The 21,667-nt window shown below is 41.0% G+C and overlaps 2 protein-coding genes across 9 annotated transcripts; one reads left to right on the top strand and one right to left on the bottom strand.

Annotated features, from left to right (window-relative positions):
* Positions 1-139: 139 nt before the first annotated feature.
* On the bottom strand, positions 140-9,241 carry tmem14ca (transmembrane protein 14Ca). Of its 4 annotated transcripts, none has more exons than XM_071546777.1 (5): positions 9,143-9,241; positions 1,617-1,701; positions 1,026-1,127; positions 765-852; positions 140-386 (listed from the first exon to the last, which is right to left on the bottom strand). In XM_071546777.1, the coding sequence occupies exons 1-5, from the start codon at positions 9,224-9,226 to the stop codon at positions 329-331; spliced, it is 417 nt and encodes a 138-aa protein (XP_071402878.1). In that variant the 5' UTR covers positions 9,227-9,241; the 3' UTR covers positions 140-328. The 4 variants fall into 4 exon arrangements, with proteins under 4 accessions (XP_071402878.1, XP_071402880.1, XP_071402879.1 ...); XM_071546779.1 differs by lacking the exon at positions 9,143-9,241 and adding an exon at positions 2,251-2,325; XM_071546778.1 differs by lacking the exon at positions 9,143-9,241 and adding an exon at positions 2,248-2,316.
* On the top strand, positions 6,454-20,919 carry tfap2a (transcription factor AP-2 alpha). Of its 5 annotated transcripts, none has more exons than XM_071546773.1 (8): positions 9,383-9,523; positions 10,393-10,419; positions 10,961-11,380; positions 12,628-12,679; positions 14,426-14,645; positions 15,646-15,764; positions 17,476-17,617; positions 19,249-20,919. In XM_071546773.1, exons 1-8 carry the CDS (start codon positions 9,410-9,412, stop codon positions 19,535-19,537), a joined length of 1,383 nt encoding a protein of 460 aa, XP_071402874.1. In that variant the 5' UTR covers positions 9,383-9,409; the 3' UTR covers positions 19,538-20,919. The 5 variants fall into 5 exon arrangements, with proteins under 5 accessions (XP_071402876.1, XP_071402877.1, XP_071402874.1 ...); XM_071546772.1 differs by having other exon boundaries at positions 14,420-14,645; XM_071546775.1 differs by lacking the exons at positions 9,383-9,523; positions 10,393-10,419 and adding an exon at positions 6,454-6,488 and having other exon boundaries at positions 14,420-14,645.
* The last annotated feature ends 748 nt before the right edge of the window (positions 20,920-21,667 follow it).

Genomic DNA, 21,667 nt, shown 5'->3' with positions numbered 1-21,667 from the left:
GTTGTAAATTGCAAACTTCTTTGTATTATGGAATGAATAAACAGAACATTTTGTAAACATTTTATAAAACCTTAAAAAGTTCATAGTGCTTAATTCATGGTCAAAAAAAGACAAGACAACCATTTTATGATATAAACATGGTATTATATTTCATTCTCAATTATACACTTCTTCTTTTTTTTTTTACAAAATGACATCAACATTCAACAATACATGACAAGTGCTGACAGGCTGTTCCTGAAGCAGAGAGAAGATGGGATCCATGTGAGAAAATGGCAATTGCTTTTTTATTTTTTTACATCCTGAGTTTGTGGAAATCTTCCCTTCATTAGGACTCCTGGGGTTTCTGGAGCATTGCCACACCAAGCTTCCCCAGCATCAGAAGACTGGAAACAAGCAGATAACAGACACTTTTTACATTCACAGAGCATAAATTTGCTTTAGATATATATACCCTGTTGGCAGGAATGTTATCTGAAACACAAGAAAAGGAAAAGGCAAAACAAAAAAAAGACAGAAAAACTAATCTCCCATTAGAAGTCACTGGGAGTTGTGTGCTCCCCAAAAATCTCCTCAAATTCCGAAAAAAAAAAGAAATGTCACATCCCTATTCTTGCCTTCTAGCTCGGGGACGTAGAGGTTTTGAGTCATTTTGGAATAAAAGTGGTCGTTACCTTGAACGTGATATCTCTTATGTCACCTGGAATCCTCCCTGCATGTAAACGCACTGTGTGATCTTTTAATAATGTGGATAAGATGGATACCTTGCTCCAGCCACCAAGCCAGCTGGCATGAACTTCCTGGATCCGTAGAACCTCTTTCCCATGACGCCAGTCAGAGCTCCTGATGTAGCTGGAAGACACCATGTGGGGTGAAGGTACAGTGTTAAGAACTTCATAGGGAAGGGTTGAAAATTAGGATGCAAGAGTGTGCCAACCTTTCGGGTAGCTTAATATCCTTAGTTACAAATGCATTTTCTTAGTTTACCCCCATGCAATACATTAAGACATTCTTAGTTTACTAACCGAGGGACACCCATATGTTTTTGGGGTCGTTGGAGATCTGGTAGGCACCTAAACCAGCGAGGCCACCGAAGAGAAGACCAGCAGCCAGTGAGGGGACACTGCCTGAAAGCACACAAGCACATTTACAGACCATAAATGGCTGTATTAACTTTCCTAACTTACACTGACATGTAAACAAAACTGTAAAGCAGCAAAGATGAGGTGAGACCAGACCCATGTCAACAACTCATGACGGCTAGATTTCCAATGCATGAAGAAATCACCCAGCCCTATTTGAAACCCTCGTTCTAAAACCACCAGGATTTCTACAAATAGAGGTGGTGGATATCTGCTTTGTAGCTGCCACCCTGTGAAAGTTTCCTCTAGGGATGTAGTGGTAAATAAAAGGGAGTGTAAACTATGTAACATCAGAAGGCAAACGACCACCAAAATAAAATCCCATTACATTTTCAGAAAAGCAGTGATGTAGCCTATGGATTTACGTTAGAAAGATTCAGGGCAGCTTAAAATGTAGAACAGTATTAGGCTATGGGTATATCTGTGGGTTTACCCTCCACTGCATCCCTGGTTCTCACCAAATAAAACTCATACCTGCTTTCACATAACCCATGACTCCCCCGGATGCGACGAGGGCTGCGTATCCATATCCTACCCAATCCACAGACATGTTGGACACCTGTCAGAGGCCACAACGTGTGGGACAAAGTTGATAAGCAAGTTAGCTTCGTGTTAACAAACTGAACATTTAAGCCAGTGCAAAGCAAACTAGCCTAATTCAGACAAGTCCCTGGTGAGTACAGCGCCTACTTACAGCCGCAAAAATAGTTGAAGGACTATCTAAGTGCGCCAACACAGAACAATTATTACAGAGCATTAAGTGAGCAAACAAAAGATTTGGAAACATTGTAGCACCGAAGAGCTTCCTTTCGCACAATACTGCTAATCAGAAATCGTTACATTGTGGCTTCAGAGAGGAGGGGTGTGTGTCTGTCTGGTTCACTAGATAAGAGAAACTGGGTGACAGGCTCCCAAATGCCTTAGCATAAGCACCATGACCATAACCTAGCATCACTGTTACAACACATGCAGGGCAGTATGTGTTTACATGGACGCATGTATACTGTTATTGAATGCACACCATTGGTTTGTACGAAAATGACGACTAGGTCTACTACAAATGTCACATATAAAAACATTCAAATTAAAACGCAGGCTTACGTACAACCTTGCTCTCTCAGTTTGTCCTTTGCCACAATAAAGACTGGCACTGCTGCTGCTTGTTCTCTACCGAGCACATATCACTGGGACACATTTGATTCGGCGAAGTGCTCGACGGGAAATGTAGTTCTCGTTACTGGTGAGATCCGTGCTGCATTCCAGAGAGGTCGGGAATTCTGGCTTCCTACAAGGCAAAATTCCAAGGCACATATTTCAGTGTGCAGACTCTACTTTTCTACTAAACATATTAATTTGAAATGTTAATTTGCACTTGCAGTTGCTAACATTTTATGCTACCGAGCTAGCTGACGGTGCCAATATCATTGACATAACATTATCTGTTGCATATTTTATGTTGGGCAGATTAAATCCCTCGGGTGTCTATGTTTCTACCTACCTCAGATTTTTTTTCCCCTAGGTGGGCCACTGGATCGCACAGAGGTCGTAATTACGTCCAACCAGCTGGGAATTTCCCACTTTAACTTGAACGCAGCATCAATGCAAAACCCGTCTCCACCTCCTAAGGGTAGACTGACACATTATATGATTATATGTGCCTGCCTGTGCAGATAGCAGATAATAGGAGAATTTACAACAATAATATACAGTGTTGTGTGATCTTTACACTATTATGTTTAACAGTATATGTCGTTATGTGACACTAGCTATACATCCTTATAATTATCTTAGATTATAAACAGTATGGTTGTCATAATTAATACTAGTACAACTTGGTGCTGCCCTCTCCCCCAACAACTACTGATAAACTGCCCACTGTGGTTTCACTGACGTCACTCTGCTCTGACTGCATGTCGCCTGGATGAATGTGAAGCAGGGCATTTACTTAAAAAAAAAGAGAAAGTGTGGGCAATAAACATACCCAAGGTCAGGGATTCCCAAACCTTTTCATCTGAAGGACTCCCAAATAGACCTGCATTAGACCACAGACCCCCCATCTGAGAAGTTTTTGGTACTGTCTCTGGGGAAGACACAGTGGGGAGAGTGAAACCTATTAACAAAACAGTCATCGTTGTACATCGTCTATTTGTGCTAACTTGTGGGTTATGACATAATATTGAAACTAAACTCCCTCATTTTGCTGGGGACCCCTGGAACAGCTTGTGAAGCAGTTGTATCTTTACAGCCACGAGATGGCACCACAGGATCAGAATAAGATTTGTTTCAAGCTGCTACGCCTCAGCATCTCCAAGCTTTTATTGGACTTTTTGAATTCTCTCCCACTGCTATTCCAAACATGTTTTCCTTTGCGTGTGGAAAAAAATAGTCTGTACAAAGGCACGACAAAGCACACAATATATCCCCCTGCGTCGGAATGTGTGTTTTCAACAGTGGAGCCCAATTGGGTCAAAGGTGATTACCATGAAAATGGGCAGGATTACGCTTGGAAGGCTGATTAAAGTTTTCATCTACAGGAGGATCGGTCTATTAAGACTGAACCAAGTGCTATGAATGGCGTCTATTTTGGTTTTTGGTGAAGGACTAAACAAATCTGACATTTGAGTTTAACCCGTGACCATAGTATATCATATTTCAACTCAATTGACTTATGTTAGTTTTGACCACCTGCTTTCTTGACTGGCACCGATTTGGCACTTTCATTTACTGGAATGCTGCTAGCGCACACACATTCTCATTTGGTTTCAATTACCTCAATATATCAGCTATTTGAGATCCACTGGTGGCGAGTCCTCTCTCTAATCCTGAAGCAAGATGGCGCTAGAATACAATTTATCCTCCTCGGGGAGTAGCATTTGATACAATGGACCTCAACCCTTCCCACTCAACAGACACAAATTTAATTAATTTCACAAAGGTATATGGGACTTTAGTGTCTTGGATTCTGGTAACGGGATAGTTACTGGCTCCAGCAGTCAGGTGTGATCAACTGGATTGAGAGTGTAGTCAGATAACTTCATTGCACATCAAGGTGAGCATATTTGCCATGATGATTTTCCAACTTCTGCTTGACTGGGGGCTGACGGACCGATCAATATTTCAAAACAATGAAACAAAGAGGAAACGACTTCCCGGAAAGTTTCACAACATTTATTGGAAATAAGAATTACACGCAAATTACGCACGAAGGTGTGCGTCAGTTTGTGTCTACATTTTCAGCATTTTGCATTTTCAAGTAAGACATGGACCTAACATTACCACCACCAATAATAATAATAACAATAATAATAATAACAACAACAACAACAACAACAACAACAATAATAATAATAATAATAATAATAATAATAATAATAATAATATGACTGTATTTGATCTGCTTAATATTAATAGGTCTACAAAGTGCCCAAGGTGCAGTCATCATTGCCGACGCCTATTAAACACAGCGCACACTTTTATGAAGCTTAGCTGAAATGATGCCGGAGGCCTCGTGCTACGGTGGAAGTGGTTGAAACCAAGCCCTAGACAAACAGGCTGGATATTCAAATGGGACCCCGCTCTTGTCTAAGTAACCCACTCTCAGACAGATCTGCTGTATAACTTACGCTACTCCTCCCTTAGTGCGCAGAGCCCCAAACAATATTCTGATCCCCCACCTCTCTCTTTTGTCCAGGCCCAGGAAGGTCTATATAGCTGCAGGTATTGTGTGTGCAGTTAATATCGACTGTGTGTTCGCCTTTGAAGTCAAACACGAAGGCTTGTTTTAAATATTTTATTGAAAATAACACAAGAAAAAAAAAAAAAAAAAAAATCTATAGATTCTATGTGGAATTATGCAATTGCAAATAATACAACTAAAGAATTCATTGGGAAAAATAACAAAAATGAAAGAGTATTTTCCTTTGAAAAGTTTGTCCAATACTCCCAGTGCATCCATCAAATATATTTAATAAAAGTGTTTAATGCAGTGAGAAAGAAGAACTGTCTGCCTTTAGTTGTGCGCACACTTTGCAGTCAATGTGCACGTGCTCCGTCAGAAAGTTGGGAGAGAGAAGGGGTTTGGACTAATAGCTGAGACCATTATCACCTATAGGTTAGCGCACGTGTTGCTGTCCTCTCTCTCTCTCTCTCTGTGTGTGTGTGTGTGTGTGTGTGAGTGTGTGAGGGAGAGAGGGAGAGAGAGAGAGAGAGAGAGAGAGAGAGAGAGAGAGAGAGAGAGAGAGAGAGAGAGAGAGAGAGAGAGATCGGAGCTCATTCACTCTCTTGGCCCGAGGGGTCTACATAAGTATGTATTAGAAATAAACAGTGGATAAATAAATAATGACCCTCACAATGCGCGGGGAAGCCTTTTGTGTTAAAGTAATGATGTTGGCTGTTAACCTTCAAGTTTTTAACTTGACACAGTTTCATTTGCAGTGAGAACTCATGTTTTTCACTAAGATAGAACGGTATAGAAAAAAAATGAATGGGCATGTTAATTGGCTTATAGGAGGAACATATCTGCTCCTTTTACTTTTATGTTACTTGAAGCTAAAGTATAGTATAGTATTTTTTTTTAAATATTATATATATGTATACTTGGGTTTTATATATATATAGCCTACTATTTTTTTCTCCTTGCTCATACATTTTGAACTTATTTTAAAATTGTAATTTATAGAAGTGTTAACACCATATTTCCTGACAAGTTGTGTATTTATTTATATATATTTTATGGGGGGTTATCCCACCTGAACCTTAACTTTATTTGTGGAATAGACATTACCCATTTTTTATGATGACATTAATCTTTGACATAAATTCATAGTATACATCATAGAAAGTATAGTATCAAAATCATTTAAATTATATGACGACATGGTTTTTAAAGTGGAAAAAGCATAAATGAATGCTTTTCTAAAAATACAGTTAGTTTTTGTTTATATTAGTGTTTGTGATGCCTTATCATCACCACCTTGAAGTCATATGTTTAGTGACTTAATAATAATAATTTATCACTACCATTATATTTTTTTTCATTTAACACACCTCATTTTATTCTAACTATAAACCAAAGAAAGACAACTTATCCCAGAATATTTCACTTTTTTCCCAGGTAGGTATAGTTTCTCCATTATAGTCCACACCCGGCGCAGTGCGCATGCGTCACCAGGTAGTCCCGCACCGTTTTTATGGCCAGGTGAGTCGATCCGGTCCAGGTAAAAAGTAACGACTGACTCTGGGACCGAAGGCTCAATGAGATAACACGGCGCCACATCAACCCAAAAAACCACCAAAGGCAGCAGAAGACAAAGAATGTCAATTATGGGCAAAATGGGGGAATGGCAGGTATGTGCTGCTTACTTAGAGACAAAGACACGGCTGTGAAAATCTGTAAAAACTGTCAAAGTGTCGACTTGTTGTAGGATAAGACTTCATAGGGAGCGTAGAAACCTCCCAAACGAGATGGTATAGGTTAATACTCTTCTATGTAGTCTGTATCACAGTTGATTTTTTATTAGACAATAGATCATATGACGAAGTTACAGATGTTTTATTTTGGGAAGCCCTGTTTGGCGGTGTTAGAGCCCTACACGTCAAACTGGCAATCCCCCTTGTTTTGCTCTGAAAAAAACGCTAAGAGGGTTGATCGCATGTTGCTATAGGCCGTAGACTCCATGGTCATTTCAGGTACATTGGAAAATATACGTATAATTTTTCACAGAAATTGGTAATCGAGTGAAAAGACACGTGACGACATGTGTAGTTGTTTTGGTCAACAGTGGAGTATTGACGAAATATGTAACTTTTCATAAATGAACGCGTATATTTATGGCTATTCCAAGCCTATTAATGTAAAGTTAGAGAAAACATCACATTATGGGTTTTGTCCAGCTGTAATGGTTTGCCTGGGATTAACTGAAATGATGGCCTTGTTTTTGGTTTTGGAGGATTTCACCATCGAACTGAGATCCTTTGCTGAAATCAAACACTTTGCTTTCATTCCTAAAAAAAAAAAAAAAGATCACCACCACAGACAACCAGGCCAAATCTCTCAAACAGGCACATGCATAGTTGTCATCGCTCCTCTCTCATTAATAACAACTGGCCGTAAAGGTACCCCACCAAAAATGGTAATCCAGGTTTTAAAGGAGAGGGGCCAACGCCTTAAAGAGCTGGCGACCTGTCTGCTGACCCACGACCTGCTGAGGTGAAGGCTGGGCCGGCGACAGGGCAGAGCCAGGCTCCCCTAGCCGGTCATTCAAATGAAACGAGCCCATGTTGTTGTGTTAATTATTTACATTCCTCCAAACCCTGTGCCCTTACAGGTAGTCAATGGACCTGTATGGCCGCTTCGAATGGGTCACCTTTTTAACATAACACTGAAAGAATAGCCTCTCAAGGTCTCCAGTCTCAATGGGATTAAAATAACAGTTTAGGAAAAATCAGGGTTGGCAACAAAGTGTGTGTAAAAATAAAAGAAACAAACAGCTTAATCGATAAGAGGTTGGAATCTGTAGCGCTGAGCTTGATTTTTGGCAACAAGTTCACAAAAAAGTTATTTAACATTAGCGCAGCTCCAAACACATTGCGCCATTTTATCATATTAATATGACTTAAAATAACATTTCGAGAGGCTGCTTTGTTTTTCTATAGGCTGGGAAATATATGGGAAAAAAAATTAAAAAAAACTCCCAGGTGCATGCAGGTCCCCATGCATGACTATACCCCGCTTTCTCACTGAACAGTAGAAATAATAAGCATGTCTAGTGTCTTGCTGCTTTAGTTTTTACCTGTGTGCTGTCCATTGGTGTTGTGTGAGCAGATGGGGGGAATCAAACGGCTGTTGATATGCTAATGAGGCCCTGTGCCAGTGTTATTACAGTGCTGCTCCAGCCCTTCACTTCCACCATTAGAGGGAGACCTCAGAGCGCAAGACAGACAGCAGCCCACAGCTTCAATAAAACTAGTTTTTCTGAGCGGGGGAGCACAATTCACTGACTGAAAACAAGGCTAAGGCGATACCTATACTCAATATCCACCTCAACAACCCATGAAAATGCTCTGGAAATTAACTGATAACATTAAATATGAAGAATGCGAGGTAAGGGGCTCCTCTTTGATTTTTTTTAAATTTTATTTATATTTTTGAGATATACTAGGATAAGTTTTACAAGGGATATGTTGTGATTTTTTGTCAAAATCTGTCACTGTTTTGACAGTTGTTAGTGAGCACATTTAATTCAGTTGGAGGATGAATATTTCCATGATCTTGATCTTTAATGATTTAAACAGGTTGCTATTTTGTACATATTTGTATATAATAATAATAATAATAATGATAATAATAATAATATCAATAATAATAATAATAATATGACATATGGCAACTGCAACCCTATTTAATGTATTGGCTACATGAATAAAATGAGACTGGTGATTAAAAAAAAAAACAGATGCTTATTTTTATCTTCAAGTTCAGAGAAAAAAATAGTGTCCAAAAAAATTAAATGTCATGTGGTAAATAACTGAAGATAAAAAAAATTATAAACATGTAGCCTACATTTTAACATACATTTCATTAAACTTAATTATTGGAGTATATGGCAAATGTAACGCTTGTGAAGCCTATTTTATTCAGTGTTTAAAAGGGCATGGAAATTTACCCCTTTAGTTTTATATGTCTTTGCAATTTGAGCCGTTAGATTTGTGCAGCGTGTGAGTGTGTGTGCAGTGCATACGCTGAGTGATTGTTGTTATGGGCATAGACAGAAAGTTTGGCAGTAATATCAGGGACTTGTTTAGGAGTGGAGAAGCCAGTCGGACGTGTTTTCACCCGCGTCTGGAGAGGACAGGGACGTCCAGGAGCAGGAAAACAAACGCGTCCCACGTTATGGTGGCTTTTAGCTCTACAGGCTTATTTTTCCGCTGGTGTAAATGCAAAAAAAGCAATATTTGCTATCGAAATCAAGTCCCAACCCAGCGTTTCATAATTGCATAACGCGTAAATAGGTAAGAAGGGCAGTGGAGCTTTTAGCCGTGCGTAAAAGTTGGTTGGAGCTTTCGGATCCGAGCGGCCCTATCATAGACTTTGGGAATCTATTTATTTTTTTTTTTTGCTCTGTCTTTCCGAGTGAAAGTTAAAAGTTAGCCGGCGTGGCGGTGGGATTTGGAGTCGAGGAAAAACCCGTGGATTAATTCGGTGGAGAGAGAGAAAGAAAGAAAGAAAGAGAGAGAGAGAGAGGGAGAAAGAGAGAGAGAGGAGCCCCATGGAGGAAGGCTCGCCGCCGGAGTCTGAGGTGGAAAACAAAGGGACGGGCCGTAAAAATGTGCCGGTCGGGATGCCCTTAGCGTCGTCTGCTGGATTTTCACCCAATTCAGAGGTGCACATTGTTTCCTTCCACGGCTTCTTCCTTCTTTCCCTCTCACTCTCTCTCTTTCCCTCTCTCTCTCTCTCTGGTCCTCCTCCCTTCATTCCTATGTCTTTCTTTCACTTTTGCGCTTTGGCCCTGGGACCCTTTTAAAATGCCCCCCCTCCAACCCCCCAACACCCCCCCCCCCACCTCCCTCTCTCTCTGATTCGTCAGACGAGAGTGAATGTCCCTCTTTTTGTCTCTCTCTCTCCACTCCCTCCTCACTCACTCCCTCTTTCTCTCTCTCCCTCTCTCTCTCGCTCTCTCTCTCTCTCCATCTGATTAGATATACTGATTCCTCCTTTCAATGGACGTCATTTAAGCGCAGACTCCTGCCTTGAGTTGCGTCCTCCGCTTCACGCCCGATTTCCGACCATTCTTTTCCTTATTATTAAGTATTCCTGTAATATTAATAGTCATGAATACCTTCTATTAGGAGTCCAAGAGGGAAGAAGAAGAAGCGGCTCTTTTTTGCTAATATGAGCTCAAGCGAGGGGACGGCAGCACTGTGATAGAAACCAGGAGAACGGGGGAAAAGGGGGATACCAAGAAAAACTTTTCAACCCAAATCCGCCAGCACGGCCGCATATCTGCATTTTTAGACTCAAATGAAGGGCAGCGGGGATCTAACCAATTATTTCTGATGGATTATCGTCCTGCTGCTGTGGCGCATATCTGACCGCCGGGGCCACCGTGATCTTGCAGTAGAGAAGAGTCATTTCTGGGGGCTTAATTTTTTGTTTTGCTCGTAAATTCCCTTTGCTTCCCCCCTCCCTGCACACTCAACGTGTTTTTGAACTGATTATTCTTTTCTTGAATCGCTCCAAAAATCCGTACAGATGTTAGTGCACAGTTTTTCCGCGATGGTAAGTTGTAACGAGCCTCACCGTGCTCAGATACTTCGACTTTTGTTCCTAATAGGCATTTGCCTATGGCATTATGTTTTTTTTGTTTGTTTTTTTTTGTCCGCTGAAAATTGTTTTGCCAAGCTTGCATGCTTACAAACTGTGGGCCTTCTTGTGAAAAATGCAGAAAAAAGCATGGTTCAGTATTTGTTTGAGGGCATTTTCACCTCCGAAATTTCGATGCATCCTTTCATTATTTACTTTGAGCATTTTAACGTCATGTTTTGTTATTTCTAAGAACTTTGTGGTCATGTGATCTGTGTGTGGCTTTTTTATTATTTATAATCCGTTTGAGAGATAATAGTTTTAATTTGATATAGTCCACTCTTGATCTAATTCCTGTCATCCACTTGGGCAATACACTAGATAATGTCCCACTATTAGCCCGCAGAGCATTCAGCAGTGAAAACAAAAAAAAATCTCATTCTTTTATGGCTCCATCTTTTTCAACGCCGTGTTATTATCTAAAACACCCTCGTTCTGATGTGTCTCTCCCCGCCAGGATCGCCATGACGGCACCAGCAACGGGACAGCCAGGCTACCTCAGCTGGGCGGCGTGGGCCAGAGTCCCTACACCAGCGCCCCTCCGCTCTCCCACACTCCGAACTCGGACTTCCAGCCGCCGTACTTCCCCCCGCCCTACCAGCCCATCTACCCGCAGTCTCAGGACCCTTACTCGCACGTCAACGACCCGTACTCCCTCAACTCCCTGCACGCCCAGCCGCAGCCGCAGCACCCGGGCTGGCCGGGCCAGAGGCAGGGTCAGGAGAGCGGCCTGCTGCACCAGCACCGCGGCCTGCCCCACCAGCTGTGCCGGGAGTACCGCAGGGAGGTGCTCCTACCGTCCGGCCACGGCATCGATACGGGACTGTCGGACTCTATCCCTATCCATGGAATACCTCACTCTTTAGAAGACGTTCAGGTAAGGCAACATTCAGCTGGTTTACTTTTTTATTTGAGCCTACTCGTTGTTGTTGTTGTTGTTGTTGTTGTTGTTTTTTAATTTAATACTGTTGTCATTATGAATTTTAGGCCCAGGAGGTATTATTATATATATTTTAATTATTATCATTAGGATTATTGTTATTAGCCTATAAGTAGCAGTAGTGGTGGTGGTGATATATATATATATTTTTTAATATTATTATTACTACCCGCCTATTAATAATTGCTATTAGTAGTATTAGTATTAATATTAGTATTAGTAAAATAATAGTATTAGTAGCCTACTATTATTATTACTATACAATGGCAGTGTAGAGAGCCGCATGAAATTAGCTAGGTTCGGATAGGTCATAATAACTCTTAATACACCCAGTTTTTTCAGATAAAAAAAAAATAACATGTAAAAAATATTTAAAATGTTGTCAGGATTAAATCAAGTATCATAATTATGAATCGTTATTTTCACCTATAAAAGACCAGTATTATCACTCCAAAAATGCTGGTAATTGCCACAGTAAATTTGATATGGCTGATCAAATATGATTTAATTAAAAATAAATTTAAAAAATACGTTTCTATTAGATCCTCTGATTTTATTTGTGTTCTCTATTCAAAAACCCTCGGTCAAACACAGATTAAGTGAGCCGTGCTGTGCGAGCAATAATATTATAATACATACAGAACAGAATTACAATACACAGTACAGAAAGCGCTTTGTACATACAGTAGGCTATAGGCACCATTTATTGAAGTTGAATCGCTGTGTGAATCCTGAAATTGTCAATAACCCTCAGTCTTATTGAGAGAATTCTTCCCAGTTTTTCGTCAGAAACAAACACCAATAATGCCTAATTAGTTCATAGGCCTTTAATAGGCTGCGCTGCCGTAATTACTATCCAATCTAGATTAGTAGTTTCCTTGTGAGTAGAGCCAATCTGAGGGCGAAATTAGGTCAAGATTATGGGGCGACACAGCTTCGTTATTTAAGTCTGTGTTGTGATCTAATGTAATGTGTCCATCAGTGTAACTCATTGAAAACACTGATGGGCAATAATAACAGGTATAGGCCTACAGAGCCTCCATGTTGGATGATTGTGGCCGATAATTGTGTCAGGCTTTGTTCGTGCACAACACCCTGACGTGCGTTCACTTATACACGACTGAGCCTAATATCCTTTTGTGTTTTCATACTAAAATTTGTCCATTTTTGCGTTTGTGTCTTAGCATGTCGAGGACCAAGGAATTCACATTCCCGACCAGACTGTAATTAAAAAAGGTAAGCAATTTCCTCCGAGATATCATGCATGTTTCTGCAAGCTGCACACCACTACGCTAGACACACACGCACGCACACACACACACACACACACACACACACACACACACACACACACACACACACACACACACACACACACATACACACACACACGCACACCATTCTGCTCGAGAGAACTCGATGCAATGCGGTAATGCCTGACTGATCCTAATACGCAGTAGCCTATTTTTCATTACATGGTTTCCAAGTGCATCAAACTGGCTGCACCTTTTTTTTTCTCGATGATGGAATTTACTGTCAGCGTTTCAGAGCAGTGGAGAGATGAGTAGAGCTGGTGGGCTTTGTGGGCCTTGTTGTATTGATGGTCAAAGATATATAGGCCTAGACGATACTCGCACTTCAATGGTGGAAGCCAATAGCTGCAATCACGCTGCATGGTCAAATCTAAAATGGAAGTTGGTACCGCTGGATGGAGCATAGGCCTGCTCTGTGCGAGATGATAGTCTGTCTCTTATAGAGGGAGTGAAAACTCGGCGTGGAAAAACCAGGGGCTCTTTCTGAATATTTCAAAATGTAGCATTTCATATTTAGGGTATTTTAGTTACGGTTGTTGGGCTATTGCTTCTGTATTTTTCTCCTTCTTTCTTCGAGATATATTTGCTATCAGAAATTCAGAATGATTTTTTTTATTGTTTAGGGTACAGCACGATGAGGCCTTTTCCACGGTCAGGTTTAAGAGCGTTTTGTCAGGTCAAATTAGATGCGCACCAGATAGATCTTGAGAGATGCTCGCCCTTTCTTTCTTTCTTTCTTTCTTTCTTTCTTTCTTTCTTTCTTTCTTTCTTTCTTTCTTTTCCGTCCGCACATCAACATGATAATTGGCTTCTTATATTAGTAATCTCAAGAGTTCGTTTAACTCCTATTGTCTCTATTAGGCTCCCCTGAGCCATTAATGTCACAAGTGATCTATCCAAAGGCGCACAGTCCCCTTTGTCTCCGGTTACTGCACACCAAAACGGTGTAAAGCCCAGCGCCGAGCCCCCCCGATGTGAAATCACACACGGGCGACGGTGTTTTGCTGGATACTGAGGATATGTCAAAATAGGTAGACTTTACCATCTCCCGCGGTTGGTGCTGGTGCTTTGTGCACAGTGGATTCATAGCGTGGCGAGCGCCTTGGATAAAATGTAGGCTGCACGTTTGAGCGCTCAAATACTGGAGGTTTTGGTTCTCTGTTGTTGAGCCCTAAACATAAAAAATAAGTAGTGTATTTTGGACAAAGACCAGACGAATGGAAATATTCAGCATTTAATAAAGCTGTTATTGAACGAGAATTAGCCTATTACACCTAATTATGTGGCTACTTCTGCTACTATGGAATACAAACCTAGTGGCCATTATTATTATTATTATTATTATTATTATTATTATTATTATTATTATTATTATTATTATTATTATTATTATTATTATTATTATTATCGTTAGCCTATGTATTTCTTGTTGAAGTAGCTTTTGGTCTGTCCTTGTTGCTGAAAGTGTACACATGTGGTGCTGAACTCTAAATCCGGGGCCTAAATCCCCCCTTCTCATTTAGTTAAGGCTCTGCATTGCATGAAATTCACTGAGCACGGTCTCTCTCTCTTTCTCACCCCCTCCACCTCCTCTCTCCCTCCCTCCCTCCCTCCTCTCTCTCTCTCTACCCCACCATCCCGCTCTCTCTCCCTCCCTTGCTAGGTCCAGTGTCTTTATCCAAGAACAACAACGTCTCCGCCATCCCCATAAATAAGGACGGTCTTTTCGGAGGAGTGGTAAACCCCAACGAGGTGTTCTGCTCGGTTCCGGGTCGCCTGTCCCTCCTCAGCTCCACATCAAAGTACAAGGTCACGGTGGCGGAGGTGCAGAGACGCCTCTCGCCGCCCGAGTGCCTCAACGCCTCTCTGCTGGGCGGGGTGCTGAGGAGGTGAGCCTGAGCCTGACTGGAAGGCTGCAAAATCTCCCTCTACCTCTGTCTCTGTACTCTTTCTCTCTCTCTGTGTGTGTATGTGTGCATCTCTCTCTCTTTCTCTCTCTCTCTCTCTCTCTCTCTCTCTCCTCTGTACCAAGAATAATTAAAATCGACCAACCATGACACCTAGCTCCTGCATTTAAAGCAGGAGGGGTCTGTTAAATTCCATATTAACTTCTCTAGCGCACTGGATCTCTCTCTCTCTCTCTCTCTCTCTCTCTCTCTCTCTCTCTCTCTCTCTCTCTCTCCCTCTCTCTCTCTCTCTCTCTCTCAAATTAATGTAGGCCTAGTCTGTTTCAACCCCAGCTCTATAGGCCCAGTGAAGGCATTACACATGAAAACATTGGTCTCCAGTGAACTGTCTATTGAAGTGCTGCAGACATGCAGCCAGTAATAGTGCTGCCTATTAAGTAGCGCTTTATTTATTCATTTTGTACAGTATTTGTCTGCTGGTAACCACGGGTTCAGTAGGCTGGCGCTCCTTTTGGTATTATTTATAACTTCTATCAGGGATGTAACCCACCCAAACTCTATTTAGCCACCTTTTAATTTGTGGAATAGAGTTACCACCTTTTTTAAGCTGGTGTAAATCTATATGACATTAATTTTAGAGAATAAATCATACTAACTAGCACCAAATTGATATTATAGCCTACAATTTGATATTATACAAAGACATGGTCCTAAAAATCAAACAAAACATAATTTATTTTTTGACGAAATCATGTTGTTTATATTGGTGGTTGTTTGCCTGGAGACCATAGTTTACTCATGTTTTTATTTATCACTACATCACTAGTCAATATTATTATATATTTTGGATTAGGCTTCACATAGGCATATTTCCCTTAATGTCCATTTCAAGGGAAAATATGCCACTTCATGGCCCACTCAGACGAATTCCTACACATGAGCAATACTACAATGAATTTCTCCCTTTTTTTTATTGTCACAGGGCAAAGTCTAAGAACGGAGGAAGGTCCTTAAGGGAGAAGTTGGATAAAATCGGCTTGAATCTACCTGCAGGCAGACGCAAGGCAGCGAACGTCACCTTGCTGACGTCACTAGTCGAAGGTAAGTCGGTGCCGTAAATCACGTTCTCACTCTCTTGCTCCCGCGATATCAGGTGCCTGCGAACGGGGTTTTTTCTTCTCTCTCTCTGTGTTGGAAATCAGCATATGCGCTCATCCGTGTAATTTGGACCGACTTTGCCTCGCAAGTAATAAAGCATGAAGGATATGTGTGTGTGTGTGTGTGTGTGTGTGTAGAGAGAGAGACAGAGAGAGAGAGAGAGAGAGAGAGAGAGAGAGAGAGAGAGAGAAAGAATGGTGCTGATAATTCTAGTGGCTTTGCAGCGTTGGCCTTCGCTTTCAGTAGCACACTTGCAGGTCCACGGCTGGCCTAGTTTATACACTCGATGAATTTGTGTTGAAGTCAAGTTAATTATTGAGTGCTGCTTGTTTATTGGGCAGTGTTGAGTTGTTTCACCTCATGGGTGAGATGTCGATTGATTTATTAACCCTGTATTGTTCCAAACATTATTGCAGCCTGAATGTCACGGTATAGGCCTGCTTTTGTAATGGTAGCTTAATTCTTTCGTTAATAGCTTACCGTGCTGTGGTTTTCAGTGAGGATTTCTGTTGCATGCAAATGGCATGGCGCTGACCTATTGAGAGCTATATGTTTCGGGCCTATTAAAGAATAAATTAGTCAATTATGGTGCGGTGCAAAGATGCCTTTTTTCGCGACTGGATAAATCCATTTTGCTTGCAAAGTTGAACCTTATTATTCAGTGCAGTGGTATTTGGTGTGAGTGGGTTTCAAAAGGTGAAAGCCTGCGATGGTTCATTGGTCCCTGTTAATCATTATTGCAGACGAGGACCGAATGCAATATTCATTGTGCTTCGTTGAAATTTGGTGCCGTATTGTAATGAGCCTGGAGAAATGTATGATTCTCGGTGATAAGGGGGCGGTGGGATGCGGGGACGGGGGGGGTGGGGGGGTGGGGGGTGGGATAGGAAGGCAGCCGGTTATTTAGTGAAGGGACACTGCGTTTTCTGAAGTGCTGTTATTGTTTATGATCCGCTCCATTTTATGGAAACGAGTTTACTGGACTTGAGCTTTGATGCTAATTGGCGCATGCGTTCTTCCGGAGCAGAGGCTTATGGGCAGGAAGCCCCGCAGTAAAAACCCAACTGGTTCAGGAAATTAAAACCAAAAGACTTGAAAAAATTCAACAACAAAAAAAAAGAAAAAAAAGAAGAGAGACGAGCTCAGACTCCGATGGAATGAAACCTGTAATTCTCATAGCTGAAGTATGTAAAGGGGGACCGAGCTTTAGGTATAGCCCTTTAAAATTGCTTCCCCATGCCTCTGTGATCTGCTGGACTTTCAATAATGTGCAGGCATTGGTAATCAATGACATGGTGTTAAGCATGACGCTCCGTCTAATATTTCATATCCACTTATTGTCTCTCCCTCCATGTTGAGCCGTTCTCACGGTATGAAGGATGGGGCTTGACGTGTATTGACAACTCGTGGGCCCGTGTTTTATTATTATTTTTTATTATTATTGTTATTATATTATTATTATTATTATAAGAGTGTGTTGTTGGGAAGGTAGCCAGGTGCCATAGCCTTGCTGTCTGACTGGATAAATCAGAGTGGACCCTCTCTTCGGTTTAGATTAATCATGTGTTAAGCAGCGAGTGTTAACTGCTCTGTATTTGATGTCACTATATTTATTACGCAAACACATTCAACCCCATTTTTTTCCCTTTCTCAGGCGAAGCGGTACATCTTGCCAGGGATTTTGGTTATGTATGCGAGACTGAGTTTCCAGCCAAGGCAGTAGCTGAATATGTAAACCGTCAGCATTCCGACCCAAACGAACAAGTCCAAAGAAAAAACATGCTATTGGCAACGAAGTAAGTGCTATTATCACATTTCATTGTATCACACCAAATGGATCCGAGTCGGTGCCAATATAGGCTATGTGTTTATTGTGACAGTTTGCACGACACGCACGCAGAGGCACGCACGCACGAGCGCACACACACACGCACGCACGCACGCACGCACGCACAATTACATATTTTCAGCTTTATTAAAAATAATCTACTACAGTTGATAGACTTCACATGTAACCAAAGTTGATGTTAAGTTCTTAAGTGCTTTTTAAACAAATAAGAGCAATTTTATCTGTCAGGTGTGTGGCCATGGTATTTAGTTTGGCCAAACATTGGGTCTGCTTTGTTTTATTCCATCTCAATTCGCTAACACTATTGGTTAATATTAATTTACGTAGCCTACTTACTTTTTTATCTGCCACACACTTCCACATGTTTTTTGACATCTCTGCTAAATATGCATTTCATTCAAACCCTTCATTTCCCTTCTCTTACATAAGCGCTGATTCAAACACGTGCATGGATATATTATTAGATATGTTGCAGTGAAGCCTGCTGCTGTTGGTATGTCGACTAGGCCTCTGCCTCATCCACACGCAAAGCATTTTGTTTACCTGTGATTTCACTGACACTGACACATTGCTGGGTCCCATCCAACGCCAACCTCCTTATTGTCTCGAAGATTGGTGTTGGTTATTTTTACTATGCGTTGCTGAAACATGGGAACTCCGGTGCAGAAACTTGCAAGGCATATAGAGGCACAAAGGCCTGCGTTTAATATTGATGATGGACCTCTATAATCAAACAGCTGTCAGCTATAACCACCTATTAGAAGCTTTTTGAGTTTGATTGAGGCACAACTAGGGATGACGTGGAGGGTAAGCTACCTAAACTAACTTTACAAAGCTTTTTTATTCGCGGAATAGAGTTTATTCGCCGTTTTAAGCTGATATAAATATTTATAACTCAAGTTCATCGAATGCATCATTAAGTAGGATCAAACTGATGTACTGTACGTTAGCCTATATGAAGATATGGTAGCCTATTTCAAAGGGGGGAAAAAAGCATACATTCATGTTTATTTTTTCTGAAAGTAGCCTATATATTTCTATTAGTGGATGTTTGCATTTTGATGATCAGCAACTGGAGCTCATAGTTTACACTGCAAAAAAATGTCCACCTTACGTTATTAACGGGTCGTTTGTTCTCACATTCACTCTTAAAATTTTATTTTTCTTAAAACAAGTGAAATATTGTGCCACTGGAGTGGGATAATTCCACTTGTTTCCAGTGTAGCTTCAGGACTTTTTCCAGAAACAAGTGTTAATATCATGAAACAAGGCAGAATAAGAATAAGGCGAATCACTCCACTAGCATCTAGACTGTTCAAAATTCTTGAAAACAAGTTGATTTGCAAAAGGAAATAGGGGGAAATCTTTTACTTGTTTAAAAAAAAAAAATAATAATAAGATTTTAAAACCCAACAGGCCTGTACAGGATTAACTGACTTGTTTAAGATGGACATGTTTGCAGTGTGCTTTCCACTTTATTTTGTACCACGACATGACTGGACACCAGCGTGCGTGCAGGGCTTTCCGGGGCTGTGGTTTTGGTCATTAACACGCCGCTGTCTTCGCCTCTGTTTTTAGGCAAATCTGCAAAGAGTTCACAGACCTGCTGTCCCAGGACCGCTCGCCGCTGGGAAACTCTCGACCGCAGCCTATTCTTGAACCGGGGATCCAGAGCTGTTTGACCCACTTCAGTCTAATCTCGCACGGTTTCGGGACCCCGGCCATGTGCGCGGCCATCACGGCCCTCCAGAACTATCTGACCGAGGCTATCAAAGCCATGGACAAAATGTACCTCAACAACAACCCCAACAGTCACTCAGACAGCGGCACTAAAGGCGGAGACAAAGACGAGAAGCACAGAAAGTGATTTTTTTTTCTCTCTCTCCATCCCACCTTCACCTGAGGGCCCAGACCCCCTCACCCGCCCCCCACTACCACCCCCCACCCCCCCACCCACCCCCGACGCCCCGGCCCCCCCCCCACCCATCCAATATAAATATTATAAATACCTTATAAATACTATTGATCAAGTTAAACGTGCCACTTCTTCCTGATCTTGCGCGGTTTTACATGTTTTTTTTTTTTTTTGTTTTTACTACACCATCCCATTTTGGATTCACGGGGAAAAACGACGCAAGAATCTTCTTCTTCTACTTCTTCTTCTTCTTCCACCGCCATCACCACCACCACCACCACCCCAACCGTAAGAAATGTTATTATTAAAAAAAAAAAAGAAAGAGAAAAAAGCTGCAGAGGAACAGCTCCAGGGAGAGGAAAAGGTGTCTTGCCTCAGCCAGAGGACTTTTTATGTACTCCCCTTATTTTTTATGAGCTGCAACGAACGGACTGAAATCCAGCGACCCCTCTATATCTCAATTTTACGATTGTGAACCGTATGACAAAAAAGAAGCTTAAAAAGAGGATGAATTCTTATCAGTATTGTGAATAATAAACTTGAAAAAAACAAAAAGAGAAAATCCACAGAGCTCCATGCCATGACTTCAGTTGTAGACTCTCTCTCACACACACTCTTCTCCAAGCGACCAACTTGAACTTTTTGAATTTCAACACGATTCACGGTTATATAAGGGAATCAGTGTTCATGTATGTATATATTTATTTATGTGTAATTTAATGGGAATTGTAAATATGGTGCGTCTGTTGAAACTTCTTTTTTTATTTATCTGGTGCCTCCTGTTTTAGTGGGTTTGAATATTCGGTTAGTTCTTCATGTGATTTTATGGTTCTTAGAAAACAGAAGTTTGGGGTATTTTTATTTCTCTGGGATATTTCAATTCAGCCCTCTTGTAGCATGTTGAGGCGACATTGAAGCAAGTGAACAAATTTAATAGAAATAAACTTCCATTTCTCTCTCTATATATCATCCTTATTCAGTTTTTTTTTTTTTGAGACAGAGCATAAGTGAGACCCTGACGAGAACTGTTTTTTGTGTTTCTATTTTCTTGTTTTTATACAAGCTTTTATGTGTTGTGCCAATCAGAATACGTTTCACCTCTTGTTCTCTCCTTGAAGCACCATAAAAGCAATAAATGGAATATTGTCTTTTTTTTAAATGTTCGAAGACATTCAAAAGAAAACATTTTTTGGGACCACCTGATATCTTGTTATGTCCGATAATGTCCAAAAATTGGAGGCGGTTTTAGCTGTATTGTATAGACATGTGCTGGCAATAGTTCCCATGCCTGTCAATGTATTATAGTCCTTTGTTGCCCAGAAAAAAAATAAATATTTGATACGCTTCATGTCGATTTTTATTCATATCTTTTAATTTTTTATTCACTGGTTGATTTCGCCCGGGTGTTTTTTTTTTGTCTTGGCAGTTTTTTTTCCTATTCAGTACGGTTACAGTAATTGAGTTTAAGTCTCCCCTGACGATTGCTCCTTGCAATAAGCAGCTGAACTCATTGTTTCCCTCAAGTATAATAAAAAAAATCTTACTTTAAACTCCCTAGTTCAGAGCACAGGATCTTATGCAGGCCAAATGACACACAACAATGAATCTATTCGCGTTTGAAGTGTGCAAGCAGCGCCAGCCCTGCAGCTAGAGCCTTCTTTAAAATCACTGAGATGTATATAGACTATCGGCCTATACTGTGTAATGTTTGGTTGTTATAGGCTATATTTGGCTCTCCCCCGTTTATTGTGTGCTGGTGCCTTACTCAAAGACATGCAGCAAATATTTGTTATGTTGTTTGCCTCCCTGTAATCAATGATCACACGTCGTTCAGCAACATGCTGGAATGCAATTTGAGAAAACCTTTTTTTTTTTTTTTTAACAAACTGTATTTCATGATATAACCATAATACTTTCATATCGAATTTGTTTCTCCCCCTGTGTTTAGTCTGCTGTCTATGTGGCTGGGTGATTGAGTCTGTAAATGTGATTATCAGGTTGGCTGTAATAGCAGATGTGATGCTGGCCTTAGCTGTAGTTTGCGTGCAGAGCTGCAGAGAGCAAGCCGTTGCATAACATTTG

Source organism: Centroberyx affinis, unplaced genomic scaffold (genome assembly GCF_046629955.1).
Source record: "Centroberyx affinis isolate AG114_WGS23_722 - 3 ecotype Tasmania unplaced genomic scaffold, CSIRO-AGI_Caff_v1 ptg005445l_1, whole genome shotgun sequence".
Lineage (NCBI taxonomy): Eukaryota > Metazoa > Chordata > Actinopteri > Beryciformes > Berycidae > Centroberyx > Centroberyx affinis.
This window is presented reverse-complemented; position numbering and strand designations above follow the sequence as displayed.